The sequence below is a fragment of the Phocoena phocoena genome, chromosome 1, assembly GCF_963924675.1.
Source record: "Phocoena phocoena chromosome 1, mPhoPho1.1, whole genome shotgun sequence".
NCBI classification, from domain to species: Eukaryota; Metazoa; Chordata; class Mammalia; order Artiodactyla; family Phocoenidae; genus Phocoena; species Phocoena phocoena.
Genome location: NC_089219.1, coordinates 127,933,454 through 127,958,929, shown reverse-complemented (window position 1 = coordinate 127,958,929; position 25,476 = coordinate 127,933,454). Strand labels below are relative to the sequence as shown.

General features: G+C 36.9%; 1 protein-coding gene across 1 annotated transcript in view; it reads right to left on the bottom strand.

The window, feature by feature from the left end:
- The window catches only part of MROH9 (maestro heat like repeat family member 9), a 126,864-nt gene that overhangs the window by 7,249 nt on the left and 94,139 nt on the right, over nt 1–25,476 (bottom strand). Inside the window, exons 9-18 of the mRNA XM_065901292.1 lie at nt 18,786–18,940; nt 16,281–16,446; nt 14,970–15,112; nt 13,808–13,945; nt 13,098–13,218; nt 10,409–10,546; nt 8,156–8,332; nt 6,108–6,260; nt 5,890–6,006; nt 5,222–5,324 (exon numbers count right to left, since the gene is read on the bottom strand). Coding sequence (XP_065757364.1) covers nt 5,222–5,324; nt 5,890–6,006; nt 6,108–6,260; nt 8,156–8,332; nt 10,409–10,546; nt 13,098–13,218; nt 13,808–13,945; nt 14,970–15,112; nt 16,281–16,446; nt 18,786–18,940 — 1,411 coding nt within the window. The remainder of the gene's footprint in view (nt 1–5,221; nt 5,325–5,889; nt 6,007–6,107; nt 6,261–8,155; nt 8,333–10,408; nt 10,547–13,097; nt 13,219–13,807; nt 13,946–14,969; nt 15,113–16,280; nt 16,447–18,785; nt 18,941–25,476) is intronic.

Genomic DNA, 25,476 nt, shown 5'->3' with positions numbered 1-25,476 from the left:
CCCCTGTTGTCACATTACTTCTTTATCTTTAGTTCTCTTACTAAAACTACCAATTTTTAGCTGGACACGTGGCCATCTAGCAGATGACTAGACTTTTAAGACTTCTTTGCAGCTAGGTATGGCCACATCTGTGTTCCGGGCTAATGATCATTTAGCAGAAGTTACAGTTGCTCTTTAAAGAGATGCCTGTGACCTCTTGATATTTTCCCCTTTCCAATTGACTGGTATGTAGAAGTGGTTGCAGGAGTAGGAAACTGTGTGATGAGAATACTAGAGCAACAGAAGAGCTGACACTAGTCTACGTATACTTGGATTGTTAAATGAGAGAGAAATAAGCTACTATTTTGTTTAAGCCGTAATTATATTTGGGTCTTTCTTATACTGTAGGAACTTCAGAAATACAACATTACCACCAAAGGAGCAAAACAGGTGGTAAAATTTGGCAAAAACAACTGAAAATTAAATGACTCTACTGAAATGGTGTTTTTGAAAGTTACAAATGAACTTTCAAATAGAATTTGATGTTTTGAAAGTTTTGAAACACGGCAGACTAACCACAATGCCAACAAGGTGCACGTGGAAGAATACAGTTAGTAGTGGTGGGGAGCGTGGAGACAGAAACTACAAGCTCCAACCACAAGCAGTCAGCTCTGCTCAGTTGCTACCAGGCAGAAATGCAGGTTCAGTGTAGCCTTATCTCCTCCCCCTATCAAATAATTGGAAATACAGATAGTTATGCGAAAACTCTTAAATTTTAAATTTGGCAATTGTGACACACTGCTAGCTGTCAATCTAATATCATTGTCCCCTTCTTGCCCAATAAAAAAAGTGCCAAGCAGCTCTTGCAAATGATGGTGGCATTGTGACAGTTCTGGTCATTGGGAGGTATAAGATGAATCACTGGTTGGGATTTTGAAGAAAGCTTTGTAAAATTAGGTTGACCCAGAGACACCTTTTGCTCTTTACGTTTTTCTTTCTCCTTGGTGTAACACTGTGAAAATGCTGAGGATAATCAGAAAACACAAATAAGGATACAAGTCACATGCTAAGGATGATGGTATTATAAAGCCAATGATGCAATGAATATCTACATGCACACATCACTTCTCATATGTGACTATATCAGAGGATAAATTCTCTTGAGAAGAGATTATTAAGTCAAAAGAATATACATTTCACATTTGGATGGAAATTACCAAACTGTTCTGAGATTGTAGTAATTTACACTCTGACCAGTAATATAAGTGATTGCCTACTTCCTGCAACCTGGACAAAACTATGTAGTATAATCATTTTTGTTCTTTGTCAGTTTGATGGATGGAAGCACTTTATCAATTCAATTTGCATCACTTTTTGGATGAGGCTGTGAAAATTTTATGTATATGAGCCAAGTAATTTTCTTCATGTACTTTGTCCATTTTCCTAGTGGGTTGTTTGGCTTTTCTTACAGATTTGTAAGGATTCTTTAGACAGTAAGAATTCATGCACCCTTTATATGTGATAAGTGCCATAAATATTTTATTACAATTTGGCTTTTGACTTTGTTTATAGTGGTTTTGCCTTGCAAAAATATTTGTTTTTACATAGTTTGTCAATCTTTTATGATTTTTACTTTTACTTAGAATGATCTTACCTACCCCATGATTATAAAGCAAATTCTTCTACACTATTTTATCTAATCTTATTTATTATTATGGTTTTATTTTTAGCATTTGAGCCTTTGACCATCTGGAATTTATTTAGTGTAAAGAGTGGGATAGGAATAAAATAATTTAAAAAATTCCAGATGGCTCACCATGTGTCCCCAAACCATTTAAGGAATATTCCATATTTTCATCACTATTAGTTAAAGCCAGTGATTCACTGTAAAATATTGCATGTTTTGGCAGTTATTTCTAGATGGTATTTTGTTCCATTTGTCTATCTATTCATTCCATGTGATTTTAATTACTGTAGCTATATTAATATCTGATAAGGCTAGTCCTCTTTCATTCTTTTTTGGTTAGAACTTCCTGGATATTCTTGCATGGTAACTTTTCTATATTAATTTTAAAATTAGGATGTCAATTTTGAAAAAAAAAGCTCTATTGATATTTCAATGGGCATCTTATTCCATGTATAGATTAATTTAGGAAAGGACTGGCACATTTACAATTTTGATTCTTTCCTAAAATATGGTTTGTACCTTTCAATTTATTTAAAATTTTTTTGTGTCTTTCAGTAATGTTTGCAGGTTTTCTTCATAGAAATACTGCATACATTTTAAAGTTTCTTTTTAGATCTTCCTTCCTTCCATCTATTCAATACATGAATTCATACACCTAGAATTGATTTTTGTGTAGGGTGTCAGGTAGGAATTTGTGTGTGTGTGTGTGTGTGTGTGTGTGTGTGTGTATTCCCATTGTCCTAGCACCTTTTATTAGACAGCCCATCATTTCTGATCTGATATATACTACCAGTTCTGATCTTTATATTAGGTGTTTGTATATGTGTGGATCTGTTTCTAGGCTTTCTATTACAGTTTCACAGGTCTTGTCTTTCCTTGAGTGAGTAACGGATTGTCTAAAATTGGTTAGTTATATCTTCTTATGTTGGTCTTTTGTTCTTCCACATACATTTAGAATCAACTTGTCAAGATCTATGAAATTATCTGTTGGTATTTTTTATTATAACTGGATTGAACTTATTGATCAGTATTTCTCAGTAGGGGCTCTGGGGATTCTAGATGGGATAATCTGTGACTAACACTGTTACAATTATTACTGATGAATATTAAGCATACTCCTGTAACATTAAATGCATTAATGGACATTAAATGCTATACCAACCTGAAAGCAAGTAGACCATAGAGGTCAGTTTTTGAGGCATAGAGAAATGTAAAACATAGTGAAGAATGGATTGGGAGCTGGAAGTCCTACAGTTAAGTAGATACTGTATGTCCTTATGTGATAGTTTATCCATTCCTTCTTTAGTTGGCTGAATTCCATCCATCAATGATTTCTTCAAGAAGGATTCATGGTAATGAACTTATGCTGAGTTTTTATGTTTTAGAAATGTTTTCTTATTATTTTTATAGTTGGATATAATTTTGATGAGTATAAAATTCTTCAGTCATAATTTTTTTCTACTTACGAGTTATAGGCTCTATTCTACTACATTTTAGAGTTGAATACTGAAGTGGAGAAATCTAATGCCACATTTATTTATTTTGTAACATATAGGTGACTTTTTTTTTGCTCAACTGCACAACGAATTCTTTAACTCTGAAGTTCCATAACTTTGTTAGGAAATGTCTTAATGTTTCATTCTGTATAAAATATTTCTTGAACAATTTATACCATCAATATATTTAATCAAATTTTTTTTAGTTCTTAAATTCTATCTTTGAATACTTTTTTTCTGTCTAATTGTTCATTTTTCTTTGTGGATATTATCTATGCATACTTGCATTTCTTTCATCTATCTTCTATATCTATCATTGCTCCCTAATTTTTCAAACTGTTTCTTGTTGGCTTATATTTTATTTTGCTAACATTCTTCAACCCTTTACTCCTTGTTCCTTACTGGGTTATCTACAATATATATTTGCTCTTCCATTGGCTGCAATGTAGTTTTTTGCAATGGTTATGTATTTTTTCTTACACTTTCCATCATGCTTTGAAAGCTTCTTTTACTTTTTGAAATTCTCTGTTTTGCCATTTATTTTCTTGAACATATTAATCAGTTTTAAAAACATATGTCTCACATCTATGTCAGATAACTTTAGTATCTGGATCTCCTGATGTTCGCCTTCCATTGTCTATTTTTTTTTAAAAAATTTATTGGATTATGGTTGATTTACAATGTTGTGTTAGTTTTAGGTATACAGCAAATCTCCTCCTAGAGTGATGAAAATAAAACAAAAATAAACAAATGGGGTCTAATTAAACTTAAAAGCTTTTGCAGAGCAAAGGAAACCATAAAGCAAAAAGACAACCCTCAGAATGCGAGAAAATATTTGCAGAGGAAACAACCAACAAGGGAGTAATCTCCAAAATATACAAACAGCTCATGAAGATCAATATCAAAAAAACAAACAACCCAATCAAAAAATGGGCAGAAGATCTAAATAGACATTTCACCAAAGAAGACATACAGATGGCCAAAAAGCACACACATGAAAAGATGCTCAACATCACTAATTACTAGAGAAATGCAAAGCTTACTCTTCATGTATTCCCGTTATCCCATTATATATTCCCTGTGTGCTTATATCTTTATTTAAAAAAGTTTTGGATTCATGAATATATTTACCATGATTTTCAACTACTCTGTAGAAACATTTTCTAAAATTTGATTTTCTTCTTTGTGGAAAGTTTGTGGAAATTTCCAGTGTAGAATTCAGAATAGCATGAATTCTTTATGGTTTGAAACAAAGTTCTTATAATACAGGGTTCTCTGTGTGTGTGTGTTCCTCTACTCCACTCTGATCAACACAGATCATGAACTGTAGTGCTGATCATAATACAACTTGTCTTCTACCCTGACTAATGACAGACTTTTCTGTACAAGTATAATGTGACTAAGTATTTCCTCATTCCTTGGGGCCCCAGCTATTCGAGGATGCCAAATGGGGTCAAGGGAATATCCCACTACCAAGTTGGGAATTCAGTTCCTGTCATTCCAAATAAAGGATTATTAGTTTTGATCTTCATGGCGAGAATCTAGGGGGAAAAAACTGATTGGTCAGGTTTGTCCAAGGTCAAAAATTACAGTTTTCTTTTAGAATCTTCCTGCACTCCCACAACTTTACATTTTCTTCTTCAAACTTTATTGGATTTGGTAGCTCTTCCTCATCTGTTGTAGTCTGTGGTTATAGATGTTCATGTTTTGTTGAAGATGACATTTAAAAAATACATTATTCTTATTCTTTGGGGGGTGATTTTTAAGCAGTGAAGGAAAACTGTAGTGGTTTGCCACCATCTAAAATTTTGAAATTCATCCTGTTGAATGTACTTTGTATGATAATTTAATCACACAGCTATACCCACTGTGTATTATAAAGTAGAACTCTATACTCATGATATATTTTAACTTCTGTTCATCTTAGATATCACCATGAAAAGTACTGTCTATCATAAAGAAAGAAAATTTATAATTTTTTCAAGGAAAATTTCTAGCTGCTTACCCCATTCTTTACCTTTTAAGACAAATTAGGAAATTAGAATTGAATTTTATTTACCTATTAAAATAACTGATCCTCTTCTCAGATATGTTCTGGAACTCCTCAGGAATCCTAAGGTATCAGATATCAAATCTATAATATATTTCTGATGAGAAATAAGCTGAGAATAAAAAAGGAAAAAAAATTCTCTCACTTATTGAAAGAGCACATTTGCTCTCTCTAGAGAGGCTTTCAGGGAAAAGAACTTGGTTGCTTATACCAAATCAGGGCCAGTTTAAAACTTGGGGGTTTCTGTGTATGAACGTTATTCTTTTGTTTGCAGGTATTATTCAGCTTATTACATGATATCCAAACTTTGGGTTTCCAACTTTTGCTTAACATCCTTCCATCCCCATTTGTCTATCATTGCAGTTTATGCTGGTTTTCAGAGAACCGGCTCATTCAGCCATGGAAAAGAAATTCCAGCTTTTCTTCTGGTGATCTGAAATGTTGTTCCTACCTTTACACTGCTCAAAGTAGGTAGGTTGGAGGAAGAAACGATAGATGGAAAATGTTGAGGAAAAGAGAGTGGAAATTTTTAATTTTCTCTTGTCTCAAGTTCTAGCTATAATTGTTCATTTATCTTTTCTTTATATTCCTTGCTCATCATGCTTTTCATCACTTTGGATATCCTTTAAAGTTCCTTCTATAACTCTTGTGGTAGTAAACCCTGAGGGGTCACTTACAAGATTGTTACAGATGTTGAGCACTACCAGCTCAAAACTGCAATGTTCATCCTTGAGCAAATATGATATTGGCCATTTTAATTCTGAGGCACAGATTTCTAATGTATATTTACATGCCTGTGAAGTAGAAAAAGGTCAGTAAAAATCTATTCATCTGATGTTACATAAAGCACTGCGATTCTCAGCAAAACTAAGAAAAACAAAATCACAGGACTTACTTTAACTACTCTTGCCTCTGTATCTTCCAGGAACAGCATCAGAGGCACCAAGCCTCTGAAAACCACATCATTCAGCATCCATGTGTACTGACTCATGTCCCTGAGTAACTCACCAAAGTGTCGAATGGCCATACTCCGAATGCCTCCATTACTCTGAAATATGCACACAGAAAAGACCTCATTTGAGGATATTTATATATATGAACACACACTATATACTATATATACTATGTATACTTATATACACTATATAGTATATATATATTTATACGTATATATACTATATATGATGTGTCTATATGTATATATATAATTTTTTTTTTTTTCGATATGCGGGCCTCTCACTGCTGTGGCCTCTCCTGTTGCAGAGCATAGGCTCCGGATGCACAGACCCAGCGGCCATGGCTCACGGGCCCAGCCACTCCGTGGCATGTGGGATCTTCCCAGACTGGGGCACGAACCCTTGTCCCCTGCATTGGCAGGCAGACTCTCAACCACTGCGCCACCAGGGAAGCCCGTATATATATAATTATTATCATTTATTTTTAGAAAAGGTTCACTTTGGGTCTGAGAAGTCTAAGGGTCTAAGAAGATTCACTTTGGGTCTAAGCTTGTCTTTTGATTTTAAAATAAGACTTGCTTACCAAAATTCAGATTACCTTAAAGAAAATCCCCTGTGAAAAGTGAGTTTCTTAAATTTAGGAAGATAGTATTTAATAACATCCTAAAATTATAACATGTAAAAATCTATATAACTTGGAGATGATTTCTATAATAATACTTAGGGTAATATGACCATGATGTCTTCAAATGCTGGAGGACTTTGCAGAATTGCCAGTGAATACCAATGCAAGTTCTTTGCATAATGGCATAGTATTAGGTTTCCAAGGGCTTACTTATGCCAAATAGGAAGGTGATTGGATTATAAAGATTCTAGAAGAGAAAAATTGCAAGTCAGAGGAAGAGGTTAATTTTTAAAAATATAATATCACCTTCAGTTTTTAAAAAAAGTTTATGATTCCATTTTGAAAATAATTCTTTACGTGGACATGCCAACTACTTATTAGCTGTGTGAACTTGGCCAAATATTCATTTCAGTTTTCCTCAGTTTCCTTATATGTAAACTGGATAATAGCAATAGAGTTTGTTACAGGATTATGTGAAATTGTCCATGTAAATCCCTTAAAATAGTGCCTGGTACATAGTAAATGCTCAATACATTTTAGCCACTATTATTATTACTATTCTTATCATTATGTCCTTATGAAAATATTTTCTGCCACTGTTTCCTTTTTCTATAATTTAATAATATTGGGCCTTTCTTCAATGAAATCTGCAGAACTAAAAAGTTACACATTTTGGCAAGATAATTTACTATGAAATAATTCTCTGGTTCACAAACACTCATCAAAGGAATCTTTAAAAGCAAATAGATTTCCCATAGCATACCAAAATGTTCTTGTTTATTAAAATACTATATTACTGTCATCCAACTTTTCTGGAACACGTTTACCGTAAAAAATGAGAATTTTCAAAATGCACAACTTTCTGATGAAATACTTTCTAATTAAAGTTTTCTATGAAAATATCATATTCATTTGGGGCATTACACATGTCAACTCTAATACCCATAATATGCCTGCTATTCACTCTGTTTTACAGATGATGCACTAAGAGACTGAACCACCTGCTCAAGATTTCACAGCTAGTCAGTGGCAGCACAGGGATTTGAACCTAGGAAGTCCAGATTCAGGGTTAACAAACACAGCCACTAAACTATAATTCCTCTTTCATCTAAGAACAGAGGCTACATTTTGATTCTCTTTTCCTATGGGCAGACTTTTCCAGGTTCTCATAGTGTAGTTTAAAAACAAACAAACATAGAGCTTACTTGATTAATATTATTATCTCTGGAAAGAAAAAGGTAGCTCTGCACAAAATGACTGCCTTCTGTTGACTTATTCTGGGATGTAATAGCATTGCCTTACCTGGGGCTTCAGCTTAATGATAAAACCTAATGATCTCACATATCTAACTGTGTAACTCACATGATCCATCAGAGGACAGTAGCTGCAAGCAATTCTGGTACACAGGGAGGAGTAGGTCACCTTGTCCAGTTTGCCTAAAAGTCTTCGAAGGGTCATCAAGGCCCGAATTACAACAGTCTTGTCTTGGGAAAGGAAGGCATCCAAGATGGCTATTAATAAGCTGCAGACATTTTCTATCTATATATAAAAGGAAGAAAATGGTGGGATTTAAGAACTAGAAGGAGACTTGAGGTAGCATTTGGTACACACGCCTCTGAGTTTGGGCAGCATGCAGTGATGTGCTGGAGCTAGCTTACAAGAGTCAATTGCCAAATTGTCAAAAATTTTGCAAGCTGATCATTAAAAGTCACTATTAAAAATTAAATTTTATAAATTTAGAAATAAATAAAAACAATGGTAATAAATACTGAAGACTCATCACTTCCTGTTCTTTTGCTACATTTTGCTCTTTTATGCCTTTGAGCTTATTTACACGTAGTGTATCTGTATGGTGGGGATATTAAATAATGATGCACTACTGTGCATCTCCTCCCAAATCCATGTCTACTGATGTCCCTTTGATAGATTGAAATCATCCATAGTGGGAGTATTTACACCAGAGAAATTGGTCTTATTTTCACAGAGCTGCTTGTTTAAACATTTACCAACACACCACTGGCAGTATAACCTCGAAACTAGGTGACAATGACCTGTTTGGACATGAGAGCCCCTGAGCTGCTGAGCTAGGTCATGGGCATCAGTTGCAGATCAGAGACAAGCAGAATATCAGGCAATTAAAGCATGAAAAGGAGACACAAAAGGAGTGAAAGAAAGGCTGGAAAGAAAGGAAGTAAAAGAAATAAATAATATTTGCCAAAATAACAGCCAGAGGACACTTGTGTCTGGCTGGAGTCTTTACCAATAGATAGTACGTGAAACCTCAATACAGATCCCTCTCCACTGTTTCTCTCCCACTTTCCTAGACAACTTTGTTACATTGTTAATCGCATTGGTAAGAGGACTAGACAAGGCAATAAATAACTTTCTGTTCACAATACATCCTACTGACTTGTATGATTTATCTAAAGCAAATAAACTATGGCTCATTTTGTTGTAAATGCAAAATGAGTGCCCACTGACAGGCTTTAAGCTTTCAGAGACTATGCTTAATGGATATACTAGGATTTATTATTAAATCAGTAATAATTTATGGAATATCTACAGTCTCAGCATTGTGCAGGCTACTTTGAAATTTACAAAATAATTACAACACATAGGTGTATGCGTTGACACACTCTTCCTGGAAGGCAAGAAGTATCACATGACTTAGTGGGAAATGATATAGGACAGTAGTTCTCAAGTTCAACCTGCATTAGAATTACCTGGAGGACTTTTGAAAACATAGATTGGTGGGCGCAACCCCCAGGATTTCTGATTCCATAGGCCTGTGATAGGGCCTGACAGTGTGCATTTTTTTTTTTTGCGGTACGTGGGCCTCCCACTGTTGTGGCCTCTCCCGTTGCGGAGCACAGGCTCCAGATGCACAGGCTCAGCGGCCATGGCTCACGGGCCCAGCCGCTCCACGGCATATGGGATCTTCCCGGACCGGGGCACGAACCCGTGTCCCCTGCATCGGCAGGTGGACTCTCAACCACTGCGCCACCAGGGAAGCCCGACAGTGTGCATTTTAAACAAATTTCCAAGAGACTCTGATGCTGTTGGTTCAAGAGTCATAGGTAGAGAGCCATAAATATGAAATATTATATAAGCAAATGCTTATAGTTGGTGTGGCCCTGAAAGGGATGAGGCTGCTAGAGACCAGAATATCCAGTGAAATTCGACTTGAGCTGATCATTGGAAAATAAGAAAAATGTGAATGGGTGAAGGAGGAAAGTGGTATAAAGGAAGAAAAAGCTTGAGCGAGTGCTCTGAGACAGGAAATTAATGTGTATGCATGTGTGTATGTTGGAGTGGAAAATAACATATGTGTGGTTTAGAGTGTAACAAGAGTGTTTATGTAGAGCAATGCTGATAAATTCTGAGTGATTTTCTGGGAAAAATATAAATAAGGTGATAAAGCCAATAAATTGACTTAACACATGCTTTCCATTCAACCCAGTTTCCTTATTGATAAAACACTCAGCTTTGATATTGTGTTGGTGATGTATAAACTAAAAAATAATCAATGTTTTGTCAGTAAGGATACTGAGTTCTACCAAATCTCAGATTATGACTTCGATGGTGCTGGCAGACACAGATCACACACACACATACCTCACTGATAACCGGTGCCATGCTGGCAATTTTCTGAAGGCTCAGTTTGCTAACTGCAGGATCAGAGTCATTGACCCAGTTTCTGAAGAGAACCAAAAATTCTTCTGGGAATGGGTCCTTGAAGAAATTATTGAGAAGCTAAAAGAAAACAATTAAGTTCATAGGCAGAGTAATGGCCAGGCATTGTTCTTGCTTCAGTCATAAAAATCAAGACATTTTCAGTAAAACAAACACAAATCACACTAAAACTCTAAATACTTACACATATTTTTACATATATTTCTGTGCCCATAGAGGGAAGGAGAAGTAGCAGATGGAATAGGAAATACATGCTTTGTTTTATATATATGATGAAAGAAATTTTTACACGTGGAATAACAGAGTTTACGTTAACTTTTTATACTTTTATGTTGCCTCATCTTTCTCTTACCTGGAAAACTTCGGTGCCTAATAGCATTAATATGTTTACTTATTCGTTTTCTACCATATAATGCATACACTAGTCTTAAAATTATGATATCAACACATATAACATCAATAAACCTCCTGAGGAAAAATAAATATTTCTTTACAGATTTTTTTTGTCCTTGCAATTTATCTCACTAAGGATGTACAAAGCACAGTGTTCATGTATTACTTGATCTTTCACAAATCTGTGGGGTGTGTATATGTGTGTGTGTGTGTGTGTGTGTGTGTGTGTGTGTGAGAGAGAGAGAGAGAGAGAGAGAGAAGAGAGAAGCATACAATTCACAGAGAAAGACACTAAGATCATAATAGTTAAATAGGTAAAGGAAAGATCAGGTTGTTCATAATATGGAACTTTAATTTATAAATAATATTTTAAAAATGTTCAAACTCTCTAAAATTTTAAACAATAAGTACAAATCAAATCACCCCACAGGACATCACATCTGCCTCTCACATTGGAAAGCTTGTTTTTGGTGGTGAGAGTGCCGTGGGGTAAGCATACCCATGAGCTGTGTGGGGAGCTCTGATTGGCACTGCTTTCCAGATAGCGGTTTGGCATTAAAAATCCTTAGCCTTGAGAATGTTTATACCCTTTGGTTATTATTTCAGATTCTTGGAATCTATTATAAGAAAATAATCTAAAATACCAAAAGAAAGAAGATTTAGGCACAAAGATGTAAACTTGATTACTATTTATATCAGTAGAACTTGATTGCTATTTATATCAGTAGAAAACTAGAAATAACAAATATATATAAATAAATGGCATAGGCATTGGTAATACTATCTTAGGTATCACTGGCTGATAAGACCAAAATAAGGTAAAATGCATAGATTGTGTGTTCAGAACAACAAAATGCCAAGGGACCTCACAGTTGAACTGGAAATTTGACGATTGCCCAGAATTTCTAAACAGAGAAAGTGGTGGGAGAGTGTGGTCATTGCTGAGTTCCTGGAAAGACAGGCATGCCAGTCTCCAGTAGCAGGAAGCATTACATTCATGATGAGAGAGGCAACTAGGTTTCCATCTAGGTATATTAATGATGCTTACATAAATCTTATGTAGTTTGTAAATTTCTTTTAAATGTAGCATTTTATGGAAGGGATTTTGTATCTCATGTTTAGACCTATTTGGTGTTTGTACATACTTAAAGGGTAGTACAATAAAAATAATGAGTCACATAATAAAATAATGAGAGGTTCAAATGGATTAAGCAAGTTAGAAAAATACTGATTTGCTACTGCAATGTTAAGTTAAACTAATTCATGTATCCTTGTGAAAGCTTTAGAAGTATATAGTAGGACTTCCCTGGTGGCGCAGGGGTTGAGGGTCCGCCTGCCGATGCAGGGGACACGGGTTCGTGCCCCGGTCTGGGAGGATCCCACATGCCGCGGAGCGGCTGGGCCCGTGAGCCATGGCCGCTGAGCCTGCGCGTCCGGAGCCTGTACTCCGCAACGGGAGAGGCCACAACAGTGAGAGGCCCGCGTACCGCAAAAAAAAAAAAAGAAAAAAAGAAAAAAGAAAAAAAGAAGTATATAGTATACTGTATGGATATGCCTTTTATAGTTTATTAACTATTTTGACATGAAGTTTGAAATGTAAAACTTTTGGAAATATTTGGCATCGTACCTTAGATCAATACTTATTATATATTACTTTTGTGGAAAATTAGATTTGACTCAGATAATTTCAATTTATAGAACTTTTTACATGCCTTTTGTAAGCAAAAGTACTGCCTCAATTTGCTTAACTCTGGTATGGCATTCCAATATTTGATGTAATATTCATATACAAAGTAATATAGTTCTATATCTTCATGTTACCCAGTTATTTAGCCCATTCCTTTTTTCCCCTAGACAGTCTGAAGTATCGTTTAGACACTAGATGTTACCTACCACCTTTAGTAAACTTAATTATCCCTATATACTTTAAGAAGCTTGTAAAGAAATATGAACTAGGACTACAAAAATAATTAGTTTGTGCAAATCCGCACCCCCTAGGAAAATACAAAGGCCAACTCCTGAAACAGTCTAAAGGGACAACCCTCTCATAAATCTATCTTCGCCTTACGCCCCTCAGCTTCAGCTATCTGTTATTGTCTTAACTTTTGGTAAGAATCAATATTCGGAGAGGGAGACAAACCATTAGAGAGTTGATTTAAGTTTGGATAAGGAAAGGGAATGAGAACTTGGTTGTTCACAGTCTCATAATAAAACTCACTTCAGTGAGGAATATTATTGTGATGACCTTGTCTTCTGACCTTCTAGGACCTTCCACTGCGAGCTTATAGAGATAATGCAAGGTGTCTGGAAACTGTGGAAAGTTATAGTCACTGAGAGTTCTGTAAAGAAGAATAAAGAACTGAATTAGCAAAGAAGATGAAAACACTTTCTGCATCAGCAAATGCTAATGGTAGAAAAGAGGGAAACATTATCCTCATATTTTGTATCACCAGATAAAAAGAAAGATATTCTTGAATATTCCTTAATCCAAGGTAAACTGCAGGCTCAGTATGAGTTCTACGCAGACTCTGTGGATAAAAGTCCTCTTCTATTATACTTTCCCAAATTTGTCTCATTGGGTCCAGGTTTTTATCAGACCTCTTTAAAGTGGGACCACATGTCTGATGCCTGCAGAGGAGGAATCAGTTAACAACAGAGGAAGGAAAAAGCAGATTCACCTCTAGTTCTCCATATCTGTTCTGTGGAGGGAGAATAATTTGGTGTCTACATCACTAGGTAAGAGAGCAAGGCAAGGAAAAGTAAAATCCCCCCAAATAAGTGAAAAAGAAGAAGTCAAATGGCAATTCAGATCATTAGGAGAGATTTGGAAGTTGGAGTGGCTATTGACTGTGTTCCCACAGTGGCTTAGTTGAAGAAAGATGAAACAGGTGGGAAAGAGAGAACATTTCTCAATGCCCCTGTTCTTACTTGGCAACAAGGTAGACTCCATGATGGTGAAACAGTGCTTGGGAAAACTGGTTCCAGCAATTCTTTCTCTTTAGAGCAATATCCACTTGTTGCAGTCCAGAACAATTCAGCAGAACTCTCAGTGCATCTTGAGCATAGCTAAGGTCCCAAAGAAGAGGAGAGTCATCACCTGCAAGTGGCCTTCACATAACTAGATACAAGTGATTATTTGCCTTTTCATTCTATGTTGGGCAGGATGCCAGTTTTGGGAAAGGGGGGTGTTTCAAAGAAAAGACCACTAAATTCTCTTCATCTCCCCTGATTAACAGGACATGGGATGCGGGGTTAAACTGAAATTGTAGCATGTAAAATCTAGGATTAATCATAGAGCAGCTTATTCATTTATGAAAAGCTTGTTAGCAAAAGATGTTAAGTGATGTGAAGACATGCTAAAGGTGCCTGTTGATTGTCTTCTTTGAATGCTTTAAATAAATAGAATACATTCATATCTACTTGGTATGATTTGGTGTCTGTCTGCTTGAAAGACAGAGAGTGGATTAAATATCTTAATGGGATTGTGTTTTAGAGTCCTGCCTGACTTAGAAGTCCACACCAGATGAGGGCAAATAGCAGAAAGTTGGGTCCTGATTTCCCTGGAGAGCAGGAAAGCTTACTGTAATCTCTTGGGCAAAAGAGAAGAGCCGAACCTTACCTTATGTGGACAGAATGACTGCATGCTATCATAAGCCCACACATCACATCACCAACCGCAAAATAAAGTTACAGTTCACAAAGCACATTTGTGCACATTATTTTTACCTTACACGTAATTTACCCTGAGAGATCACTATCAGAGTAAATGGCAGAGCTAGTACATGTCCGGTTTTGGACCTGTTGTTCCTCCCTACTCTTTCTCTGCGTGGTGGCTTCCCTTTGTGGCAGGAATAAACCATGTTCTGTGGGAGTGGTTTTTTTATACACTGCATACACATTCAGGGAAGGTCCCAGCTTACTTCTAGGTACTTAGGATAGTTACTTTTCCAAAAGCATCCTACCCTGCAGAGGAAAGAAAACTGTAATAAATGAATATACTGCACAAGGGATTATTTAGTTCCACATGAACCCAAAGGAGTAGAGATATTTGACAGCTGGAAGCTCATTTCTTATACCACTAGTATCTCACAAAGTCCTGTCCTCTGTCATCAGTCTCAGGTTGCTAGTGTAATAGAGTTGAAGCATGAGGGCCATCAAGAGCTGAGGGAAAAACTGGGCCACTGCTTTCTTGTAAGAACCAATAGGCAGCAATGTGCACAGGGCCTGGGATGCCTATAAGGGAAGGAAAAAGGAGTCAATGTAACCATCTCCCTTTAAACCCAGTCAGCAGTGGTGAGGTGGGTGGAAAGGCAGGGACTCTGCAACTCCTCCCCCAAATTCCTTGAAGGAAGCCTGAAACATGCATGTGTATTCATTCATTCAATAACAGTTACTCAGTCCATTTTGAAGCAGGAACTGCACCAAGCATTCTCTGGCCATGGGCTCCCAAATCACTATCAACAGTGCCTGATTGCCAAACCAGCAGGAAGCAAGCTGATTCTCAAGGAAGGCATACCTCCCAAGGCTCCATGCCTATGTGGTCATGAAGAATAGTCTTACCAGTAACCCAGGTCTTCCCAGTGCTTCAACAATCCAGGGCAGTGAAATATTTAAGGAGGGGCATGCCAGGTCAACTAACAAATTTTTTGGTCTACTGACCACTACAATACCCACTCTATCAGAGAAACACATCTCACCACCTCACATTTGTGGAGCATTATCCAGTTTTTCCCCTATTATATGTCTGTAAGACTTGAATTTACTCTCAGGAGTGGCGATTTGGGTGCTTGGGAGATATATAATGATGGACACAAATGAGGTTTGGCCTTCACATGCCTATCAAGAGTCTGTGTGATCTGGCTGGTGGCTACCTCTCTGATACCATCTCCTACACCTTCACCCCTGCTCAGTACTCTCCAGATGTTTTGGCCTCCTTGCTTCACTGATATACCAGGTAAGCTCCCGTCACCACGTGGCTTTTGCCTTTCTCTCTGTCTAGAACTCTCATGCCCAGATATCTGCAAGGATCACTCCCTCACCTCATTCAGGTCTCTGATTCGATGTCACTGCAGCAGAGAGACCTGCCCTGACCAATTTACCTAAACCTTCCCTGCCACTTTCTTTTCCCCACCCCACTTTATATCTCTTCTAAGCTTTATATCATCTGACACATAACACATTTTTTTGGTTCATTGTCTGTGTCTCTTAAAAGAATGTAAGCTTCATGATCGAGGTGTGGCATGTAGTAGACACTCAATAAATATGTGTTGAGTGAATGAATGAATGAATGAATGAGAGCCAGATTGTGTCAAGGAAGTATGACTGAGACTGCGAGCAGATAGGGATTTTCACGACTAAGAAAACAACACCAGGAAAAAGAAACACTCATTGTATTATTTACCACCACGGGCATCATATTAGTAGTGGCAAGAGAGAAATGTCTTCTTTCCGTTATTCTTTCTTCCATTGTCCCAGGCTTTCCTTTCAGTATCAACAAGATTGTCTTCAGCACAAGTGGAGCCACACTTGACTCAGAACCAGCCGCCTGCCACATCAGCATCAGAGTGCTGCAAACACAGCCCCCCATCCCCGATAATGAAAATCATACGTTTTTCATTTCCTACTCAACACTGTGACACAAATCAGGAAAAGAGTCTTGGTTTTACATCTTTATAGTGTGAAGAAACTGCAGACAAGTCCAAAACTAACTGATATTCCCATTTCCAAATGATCCCATTAAGTTTCTTGTCTTTGAAAACAGGGGAAGAATTTCAATATGGTCTTGTGGAAAATACAGACTGTAAGTCTGCAAGTTCATTTCCTACTGCTATTTAAATACCTGTCCAGCTCAGTATCAGGAACTGATCAGCTTTCTGTACTCCATACTCTTCCCTCCCACCTTGTGACCTTGTTTGTCTAGGGATAATAGAGTATTTAAAAACTGGTACGGAAATACAAATTAATATATAAATAAATATATCAATTTAAAAAACTAGGTAAAAAGCTAACTAAATTAAAGAAAAACTACATAACTTAAAAATTAGAAAATTAAATTTAAAAACTAGGGCTTCCCTGGTGGCACAGTGGTTGAGAGTCCGCCTGCCGATGCAGGAGACACGGGTTCGTGCCCCGGTCTGGGAAGATCCCACATGCCGTGGAGCGGCTGGGCCCGTGAGCCATGGCCACCGAGCCTGCGTGTCCAGAGCCTGTGCTCCGCAGCGGGAGAGGCCACAACAGTGAGAGAGGCCCGCGTACCGCAAAAAAAACAAAACAAAACACTGAGCCTTTTCCCCAAATGTCACACATATAGTCAGTGACACAGATGTAACTAGAACCCTGACTTCTCAATCTCCAATTCCTGAGCTCCTTTCCCTACATACCTGTCACACTTCAAGATTATTCTTACTATTGCTCATCTTAAAAACTGCTATATGTCAAGCCATGCTGGGTTGTGAACTCTGTCGTTCTTTCTCTTTGCATTTAGGTTCCTAATATGGGGGCCTGGTCCCTCAGAACATGGACACACCTATCTCTCTAGAACCCCAGTACTCAATTGCTTTTATCTGCAGGGATTATTCATAGTACCATGCTTAGAACCACATGGACATCAAATCTCTCAAGCCCTGTCTCATTCTCTTACCTCTTGATCACACCTTCTTTCTGTTTCTCTGTTTAAGCTTACCTACAAATCCCAGTTTTTCTACCTCAATCCTCACCTACTATTGCACAAGACCTGCTAGTGACTATTTTAATTTTCACCTAATTCTAATTATGTTTGCTTTCTGTACCTCCTCAGTACACACTGTTTGTAATGGATTCATTGGAAGCTTTTATCTTACATCCATGTGGGTATATTCACTCTCCTCAACAAAATGCTTGAAGGCTGGTAACTTTACACACAGTGGGTACTTAGTTCCTGAATGAGAAAACACTGAGTCTTATGAATATTTTTAGTTTCCAAGAATTTTCTAAATAGTAAAATACTTTGTGAGTTTAAGCTTCCTAAAAAATACAATCTTTAAGTTGGAAATAGAAAGTCGGTCATATAATTTGTTTAGCATTTTGTTGATTTCATTGCCCTCTTACAGACATTAACTAATTTAATCCATATAACAGCTTTATAGATGAAAAGAACTTTCCTCATTTCACAGATGAGGAAATTGAGGATCAAGGAGTTTATGAAACTTACATGACGTCACACAGGATATAAGGGTCAAGGCTGGGATGCAATTCATTTTCATTTGTTTCCAAAGCCTGAATCCTTTCCATAATGTAATTTCCTGCCTTTCATACTGTTAATAGTAGAGAAGTAATACCTTCCCTTCCAATGTACAAACTATAGAAATGCAGTGGTGTGATTTAATAAGCTCCTCTAACGTGGCTGTTAGATTCATAGTGTCACGTAGGCTCACCTTAGCATACTTTCTTCTTAAATATTTCTCATGACCCTGGATCATGAATTTCAGATAAACAGTTAAGGGACAGGACAGGTAAAATTCCCAGTTATACCTGGGAATTTTAAATGTTTTATGATTTAATTGGTGGTTGCAAATATGTCTATCCTTCATAAATGAGAAAAAAACACTATGAATTTTATCACATGTGGGGAAAAAACCACTATAACTTTGAGAAGAGGTTTTTCAATGTGGGATATGCAGCAGAACACAATTTAAATCCTCAGATAAATAATAGCAACAATTATGATTTCTTGATGGTCTACTGTGTGCCACATATTTTACAAAGATATGAATACTATAGATGGTCTTATTTAAGCCTTACAATCATCCTATGTGGTATAAAAATAGATATTCTCTTTCAGAAAAAAAGAAACCAGATCTGATTTGTTCAGGTCTGTCTGACTCTGGAGACTGAACAAACTCTGGGGAAGGGGTGAGAGGGGCCTTACTTGTCTGCTGGGACTGGGTAGTCCATAAGTTGAAAGATGACCTTCTTTGGTGAAGTACGTGTCAACAAGGTAATGGCCCTCAACATAACTTGCTTCAAAATGGGAGAAGCATTTCCACACAATTGCTTATAAATAACATCCACAATTTTAGACACCTGGAAAAGCAATTTCACAGGTCAACAAGAGTCTCTAGTTGCACAGCCACCTCTAACCGAGGCGTTTCTTAGACAAAAGAATTCAGTCTTTCTCAGAATGACCAAGGCAGCAATTAACACACAAATAAGTACTAGAGGAAAGCATATTTATGTGTATTACTACACAATGAAAATGTTTATTTGGATGAGAAATAAACATATGCATTTATTTTTTTCTTCCGATTTTATTGAGATATAGTTGTCATAAAGCACTGTATAAGTTTAAAGTGTATAGCATAACGATTTGACTTACATACATCGTGAAATTATTACCACAATAAGTTTAGTAAACATCTATCACCTCATATAGATACAAAATAAAAGAAAAAGAGAAAATATTTCCTTATGAAGAGAAATCTTAGGATTTACTCTCTCAGTAACTTTCATATATAACATAAAGCAGTGTTAATTACATTTATCATGCTGTGCATTACATCCCTAGTACTTATTTATCTTCTAACTGGAAATTACCCCTCCCACCAGCCTCTGGTAACCATAAATCTGATCTCCTTTTCAATGAGTTTGTTTATTTATTTTTGAAGTATAATTAACCTATAACACTATGTTAATTCCTGGTGCACAACATAGTGATTCTGTATTTCTATACGTTACAAAATGTTTACCATGTTAAGTGTAGTTACCATCTATCACTGTGCAAAGATACTGTATTATTCTTGATTTTATAAGTTTCCCACACTGTACATTTTGTCCCCATTACTCACCAGAGTCTATGTCTCCAGGTGAGTCCAAGTTGCCTCCTGCCTCTCTAGGAGGCTCTCCAAGATCAGTAAGTGGGTCTGACCCAGGCTTCTTTCAAATTACTGCTTCTGCCCTGGGTCTTGTGGAGCATGTGAGGTTTACTCTGTCCCCTTTAAGAGTGAAGTCTTTGTTTCTAACAGCCCTCTGGCTCTCGTGAAAGCAAGCCCCACAGACCTTCAAAGCCAGATGTTCTGGGGGCCCATCTTTCTGGTGCAGGACCCCCAGGCTGGGTAGCCCAATGTGGGGTTTCGACCCCTCGCTCCTTGGGCAGAACCTCTGAAAGGTCGCCTCCTTGGGGGTGTGGATATTGACTATACAGGGTCTCTGCCCTTCCTACTCATCTCATTGTGCTTCCTTCTTTACAGCTTTAGTTGTAGATTTTTTCTGCTAGTTTTCTGGTCTTTCTCATCAATAGTTGCTCTGTAAATAGTTGTAATTTTGGTGTACCTGTTGGAGTAGGTGAGCTTAGGGCCCTCCTATTCTGCCATCTTGGCTGCCTCCCAATCTATATGCATTTATGGATAGTGGGAGAATACCCTTTTTTTTGTAAAAAAAGTTTATTTTGGATGGGTAGACTTTATTGTATAAAATATATAAGCTCAATTCAAAAAGCAAATGTACAATATAATTTGAGTCCTTTAAAAAGAAAGTCAAAATAATGGAACAGAATAACAAGAGAACAATATACTTCTGAAAACATTTTGACAATTAAAGGAGATATGAATCTATATTTTGAAGGAATGAACTAGGTGTTGAGGGAGTGGACTAGAATGGTAAATACTGAATCATAATCTTTCAAATTTTCTTTATAGGCTCCAAGTTAGTTTTATTTTTTCCTTGTTTTCTGGCAGTATTCTTTTTATAAAAAATTATTATTATTTTTAACATCTTTATTGGAGTATAATTGCTTTACAATGGTGTGTTAGTTTCTGCTTTTTAACAAAGTGAATCAGTTATACATGTACATATGTTCCCATATCTCTTCCCTCTTGTGTCTCCCTCCCTCCCACCCTCCCTATCCCACCCCTCTAGGTGGTCACAAACCATCGAGCTGATCTCCCTGTGCTATGCAGCTGCTTCCCACTAGCTATCTATTTTACGTTTGGTAGTATATATATGTCCATGCCACTCTCTCACTTTGTCCCAGCTTGTCCTTCCCCCTCCCCATATCCTCAAGTCCATTCTCTAGTAGGTCTGTGTCTTTATTCCCATCTTACCCCTAGGTTCTTCATGACTTTTTTTTCCCCTTAAATTCCATATATATGTGTTAGAATACGGTATTTGTTTTTATCTTTCTGACTTACTTCACTCTGTATGACAGACTCTAGGTCCATCCACCTCACTACAAATATCTCAATTTCGTTTCTTTTCATGGCTGAGTAATATTCCACTGTATATATGTGCCACATCTTCTTTATCCATTCATCTGATGATGGACACTTAGGTTGCTTCCATGTCCTGGCTATTGTAAATAGAGCTGCAATGAACATTTTGGTACATGAGTCTTTTTGAATTATGGTTTTCTCAGGGTATATGCCCAGTAGTGGGATTCCTGGGTCATATGGTAGTTCTATTTGTAGTTTTTTAAGGCACCTCCATACTATTCTCCATAGTGGGTGCATCAATTTACATTCTCACCAACAGAGCTAGAGTGTTCCCTTTTCTCCACACCCTCTCCAGCATTTATTGTTTCTAGATTTTTTGATGATGGCCATTCTGACTGGTGTGAGATGATATCTCACTGTAGTTTTGATTTGCATTTCTCTAATGATTAATGATGTTGAGCATTCTTTCATGTGTTTGTTGCCAATCTGTATATCTTCTTTGGAGAAATGTCTATTTAGGTCTTCTGCCCATTTTTGGATTGGGTTGTTTGTTTTTTGTTATTGAGCTGCATGAGCTGCTTGTAAATCTTGGAGATTAATCCTTTGTCAGTTGCTTCATTTGCAAATATTTTCTCCCATTCTGAGGGTTGTCTTTTGGTCTTGTTTATGGTTTCCTTTGCTGTGCAAAAGCTTTGAACTTTCATTAGGTCCCATTTGTTGATTTTTGTTTTTATTTCCATTTCTCTAGGAGGTGGGTCAAAAAGGATCTTGCTGTGATTTATGTCAGAGTGTTCTGCCTATGTTTTCCTCTAAGAGTTTGATAGTGTCTGGCCTTACATTTAGGTCTTTAATCCAAAAAATTATTATTGAAATATAGTTTGTGTTAGTTTCAGGTATACATCACAGTAATTCAGTAATTCTTTTTCAGATTCTTTTTCCTTATAGGTTATTACAAAATATTGAGTATAGTTCCCTGTGCTATACAGTAGGTCCCTGTTGATTATCTATTTTACATACAGTAGTATAAATATATTTATCCCAACCTCCTAATTTATCCTTCCCCCCAACTTCCCCTTTGCTAACCATGTTTCGCTTTCTATATCTATGAGTCACTTTCAACTTTGTAAATAAGTTCATTTGTATCTTCTTTTTTTTAGATTCCACATATAAGCGATATCCTATGATATTTCTCTTACTTGTATGGTTTATTTCACTTAGTGTGATAATCTCTAGGTCCATCCATGTTGCTGCAAATGGCATCATTTCATTCTTTTTTACGGCTGAGTAATATTCCATTGGATATATATATACACCACACGTCTTTATCCATTCATCTGTCGATGGAAATTTAGGTTGCTTCCATGTCTTAGCTATTGTAAATGGTGCTGCATGTTACTTTTTGAATTACAGTTTTATCTAGATATATGCCCAGAAGTGGGATTTCTGGATCATCTGGTAACTCTATTTTTAGTTTTTTACAGAACCTCCATACTGTTGTCCACAGTGGCTGCACCAGTTTAAATTCCCACTTAGAGTGTAGGAGGGTTCCTTTTTCTCCATATCCTCTCCAGCATTTATTATTTGTAGACTTTTTTTTGAAATAAATTTATTTATTTATGTATTTATTTTTGGCAGCATTGGGTCTTTATTGTTGCATGTGAGCTCTCTCTACTTGCAGCGAGCCGGGGCTACTCTTTGTTGTGGTGTGTGGGCTTCTCATTGTGGTGACTTCTCTTGTTGTGGAGCATGGGCTCTCCTCTTGTGGGCTTCAGTAGTTTCTGCACGTGGGCTCAGAAGTTGTGGCTCACAGGCTCAGTAGTCATGGCTTGCGGGCTCTAGAGTGCAGGCTCAGTAGTTTTGGTGCATGGGTTTAGTTGCTCCATGGCATGTGGGATCTTCCTGGACCAGGGCTTGAACCCGTGTCCCCTGCATTGGCGAGAGGATTCTTAGCCACTTTACAACCAGGGAAGTCCCTCTTTGTAGACTTTTTGATGATGGCCATTCTGAATGGTGTGAGGTGATACTTTATTGTAGTTTTCATTTGCATTTCTCTAATAATTAGTGATACTAAGCATCTTTTCATCTGCCTGTTGGCCATCTGTATATCTTCTTTGGAGAAATGCCTATTTAGATCTGCCCATTTTTTGATTGGGTTATTTGTTTTTTTGATATTGAGCTGCATGAGCTGTTTGTATATTTTGGAAATGAAACTCTTTTTGGTTGCAAATATTTTCTCCATTCTGTAGGCTCTATTTTGTTGTGCTTATGGTTTCCTTTGGTGTACAAAAGCTTTTACATTTAATTAGATCTCATTTGTTTATTTTTGTTTTTATTTCCATTAATCTAGGAGACTGATCTGAAACGATATTGCTGAGATTTATGTCAAAGAGTGTTCTGCCTATGATTTACTCTAGGAGTTTTATAGTATCTGATCTTATGTTTAGGTCTTTAATCCATTTTGAGTTTGTTTTTTTATATGGTGTTAGAGAATGTTCTATCTCACTCTTTTACATGTAGCTGTCCAGATTTCTCAGCACCATTTGTTAAGGAAATTGTCTTTTCTCCATTGTATATTCTTGTCTCCTATGTCATAGATTAATTAACCATAGGTGGGTTTATTTCTGGGCTTTTTATCTTGTTACATTGATCTATATGTCTGTTTTTGTGCCAGGACCATACTGTTATGACTACTGTAGCTTTGTAGTATAGAATGAGTTCTGAAGTGTTACTTCCTCTGCAATTTTTTTGGAACAGTTTCAGCAGTATAGATGTTTTCTCTATATGTTTGGTATAATTTGCCTGTGAAGCCATCTGGTCTGGGACTTTAGTTTGTTGGGAGTTTTTCTGTTTTAATTTTTGAATTTTAATTAATTTATTTATACAGCAGGTTCTTATTAGTCATCAGTTTTATACACATCAGTGTATACATGTCAATCCCAATCGCCCAATTCATCACACCACCACCCCGACCCCCCGCCGCTTTCCCCCCCTTGGTGTCCATAAGTTTGTTCTCTACATCTGTGTCTCAATTTCTGCCCTGCAAACCAGTTCATCTGTACCATTTTTCTAGGTTCCACATATATGTGTTAATATACTATATTTGTTTTTCTCTTTCTGACTTACTTCACTCTCTATGACAGTATCTAGATCCATCCATGTCTCAACAAATGACCCAATTCGTTCCTTTTTATGGCTGAGTAATATTCCACTGTATATATGTACCACATCTTCTTTATCCATTTGTCTGTCAATGGGAATTTAGGTTGCTTCCATGACCTGGCTATTGTAAATAGTGCTGCAATGAACATTGCGGTACATGTGTCTTTTTGAATTATGGTTTTCTCTGGATATAAGCCCAGTAGTGGGTTTGCAGGATCATATGGTAATTCTATTTTTAGTTTTTTAAGGAACCTCCATACTGTTCTCCATAGTGGCTGTATCAATTTACATTCCCACCAACAGTGCAAGAGTGTTCCCTTTTCTCCACACCCTCTCCAGCATTTATTGTTTCTAGATTTTTTGATGATGGGCATTCTAACTGGTGTGAGATGACATCTCATTGTAGTTTTGATTTGCATTTCTCTAATGATTAATGATGTTGAGCATTCTTTCATGTGTTTGTTGGCAATCTGTATATCTTCTTTGGAGAAATGTCTATTTAGGTCTTCTGCCCATCTTTGGATTGGGTTGCTTGTTTTTTTGATATTGAGCTGCATGAGCTACTTGTAAATTTTGGAGATTAATCCTTTGTCAGTTGCTTCATTTGCAAATATTTTCTCCCATTCTGAGGGTTGTCTTTTGGTCTTGTTTATGGTCTCCTTTGCTGTGCAAAAGCTTTGAACTTTCATTAGGTCCCATTTGTTGATTTTTGTTTTTATTTCCATTTCTCTAGGAGGTGGGTCAAAAAGGATCTTGCTGTGATTTATGTCACAGAGTGTTCTTCCTATGTTTTCCTCTAAGAGTTTTATAGTGTCCGGTCTTACATTTAGGTCTCAAATCCATTTTGAGTTTGTTTTTGTGTATGGTGTTAGGGAGTGTTCTAATTTCATTATTTTCCATATAGCTGTCCAGTTTTCCCAGCACCACTTATTGAAGAGACTGTCTCTTTTCCATTGTATATCCTTCCCTATTTAGTCACAGATTAGTTGACCATAGGTGTGTGGGTTTATCTCTGGGCTTTCTATCTTGTTCCATTGATCTATCTTTCTGCTTTTGTGCCAGTACCATATTGTCTTGATTACTGTAGCTTTGTAGTATAGTCTGAAGGCAGGGAGTCTGATTCCTTCAGCTCCGTTTTTTTCCCTCAAGACTGCTTTGGCTATTTGGGGTCTTTTGTGTCTCCATACAAATTTTAAGATTTTTCGTTCTAGTTCCGTAGAAAAATGCCATTGGTAATATGATAGGGATTGCATT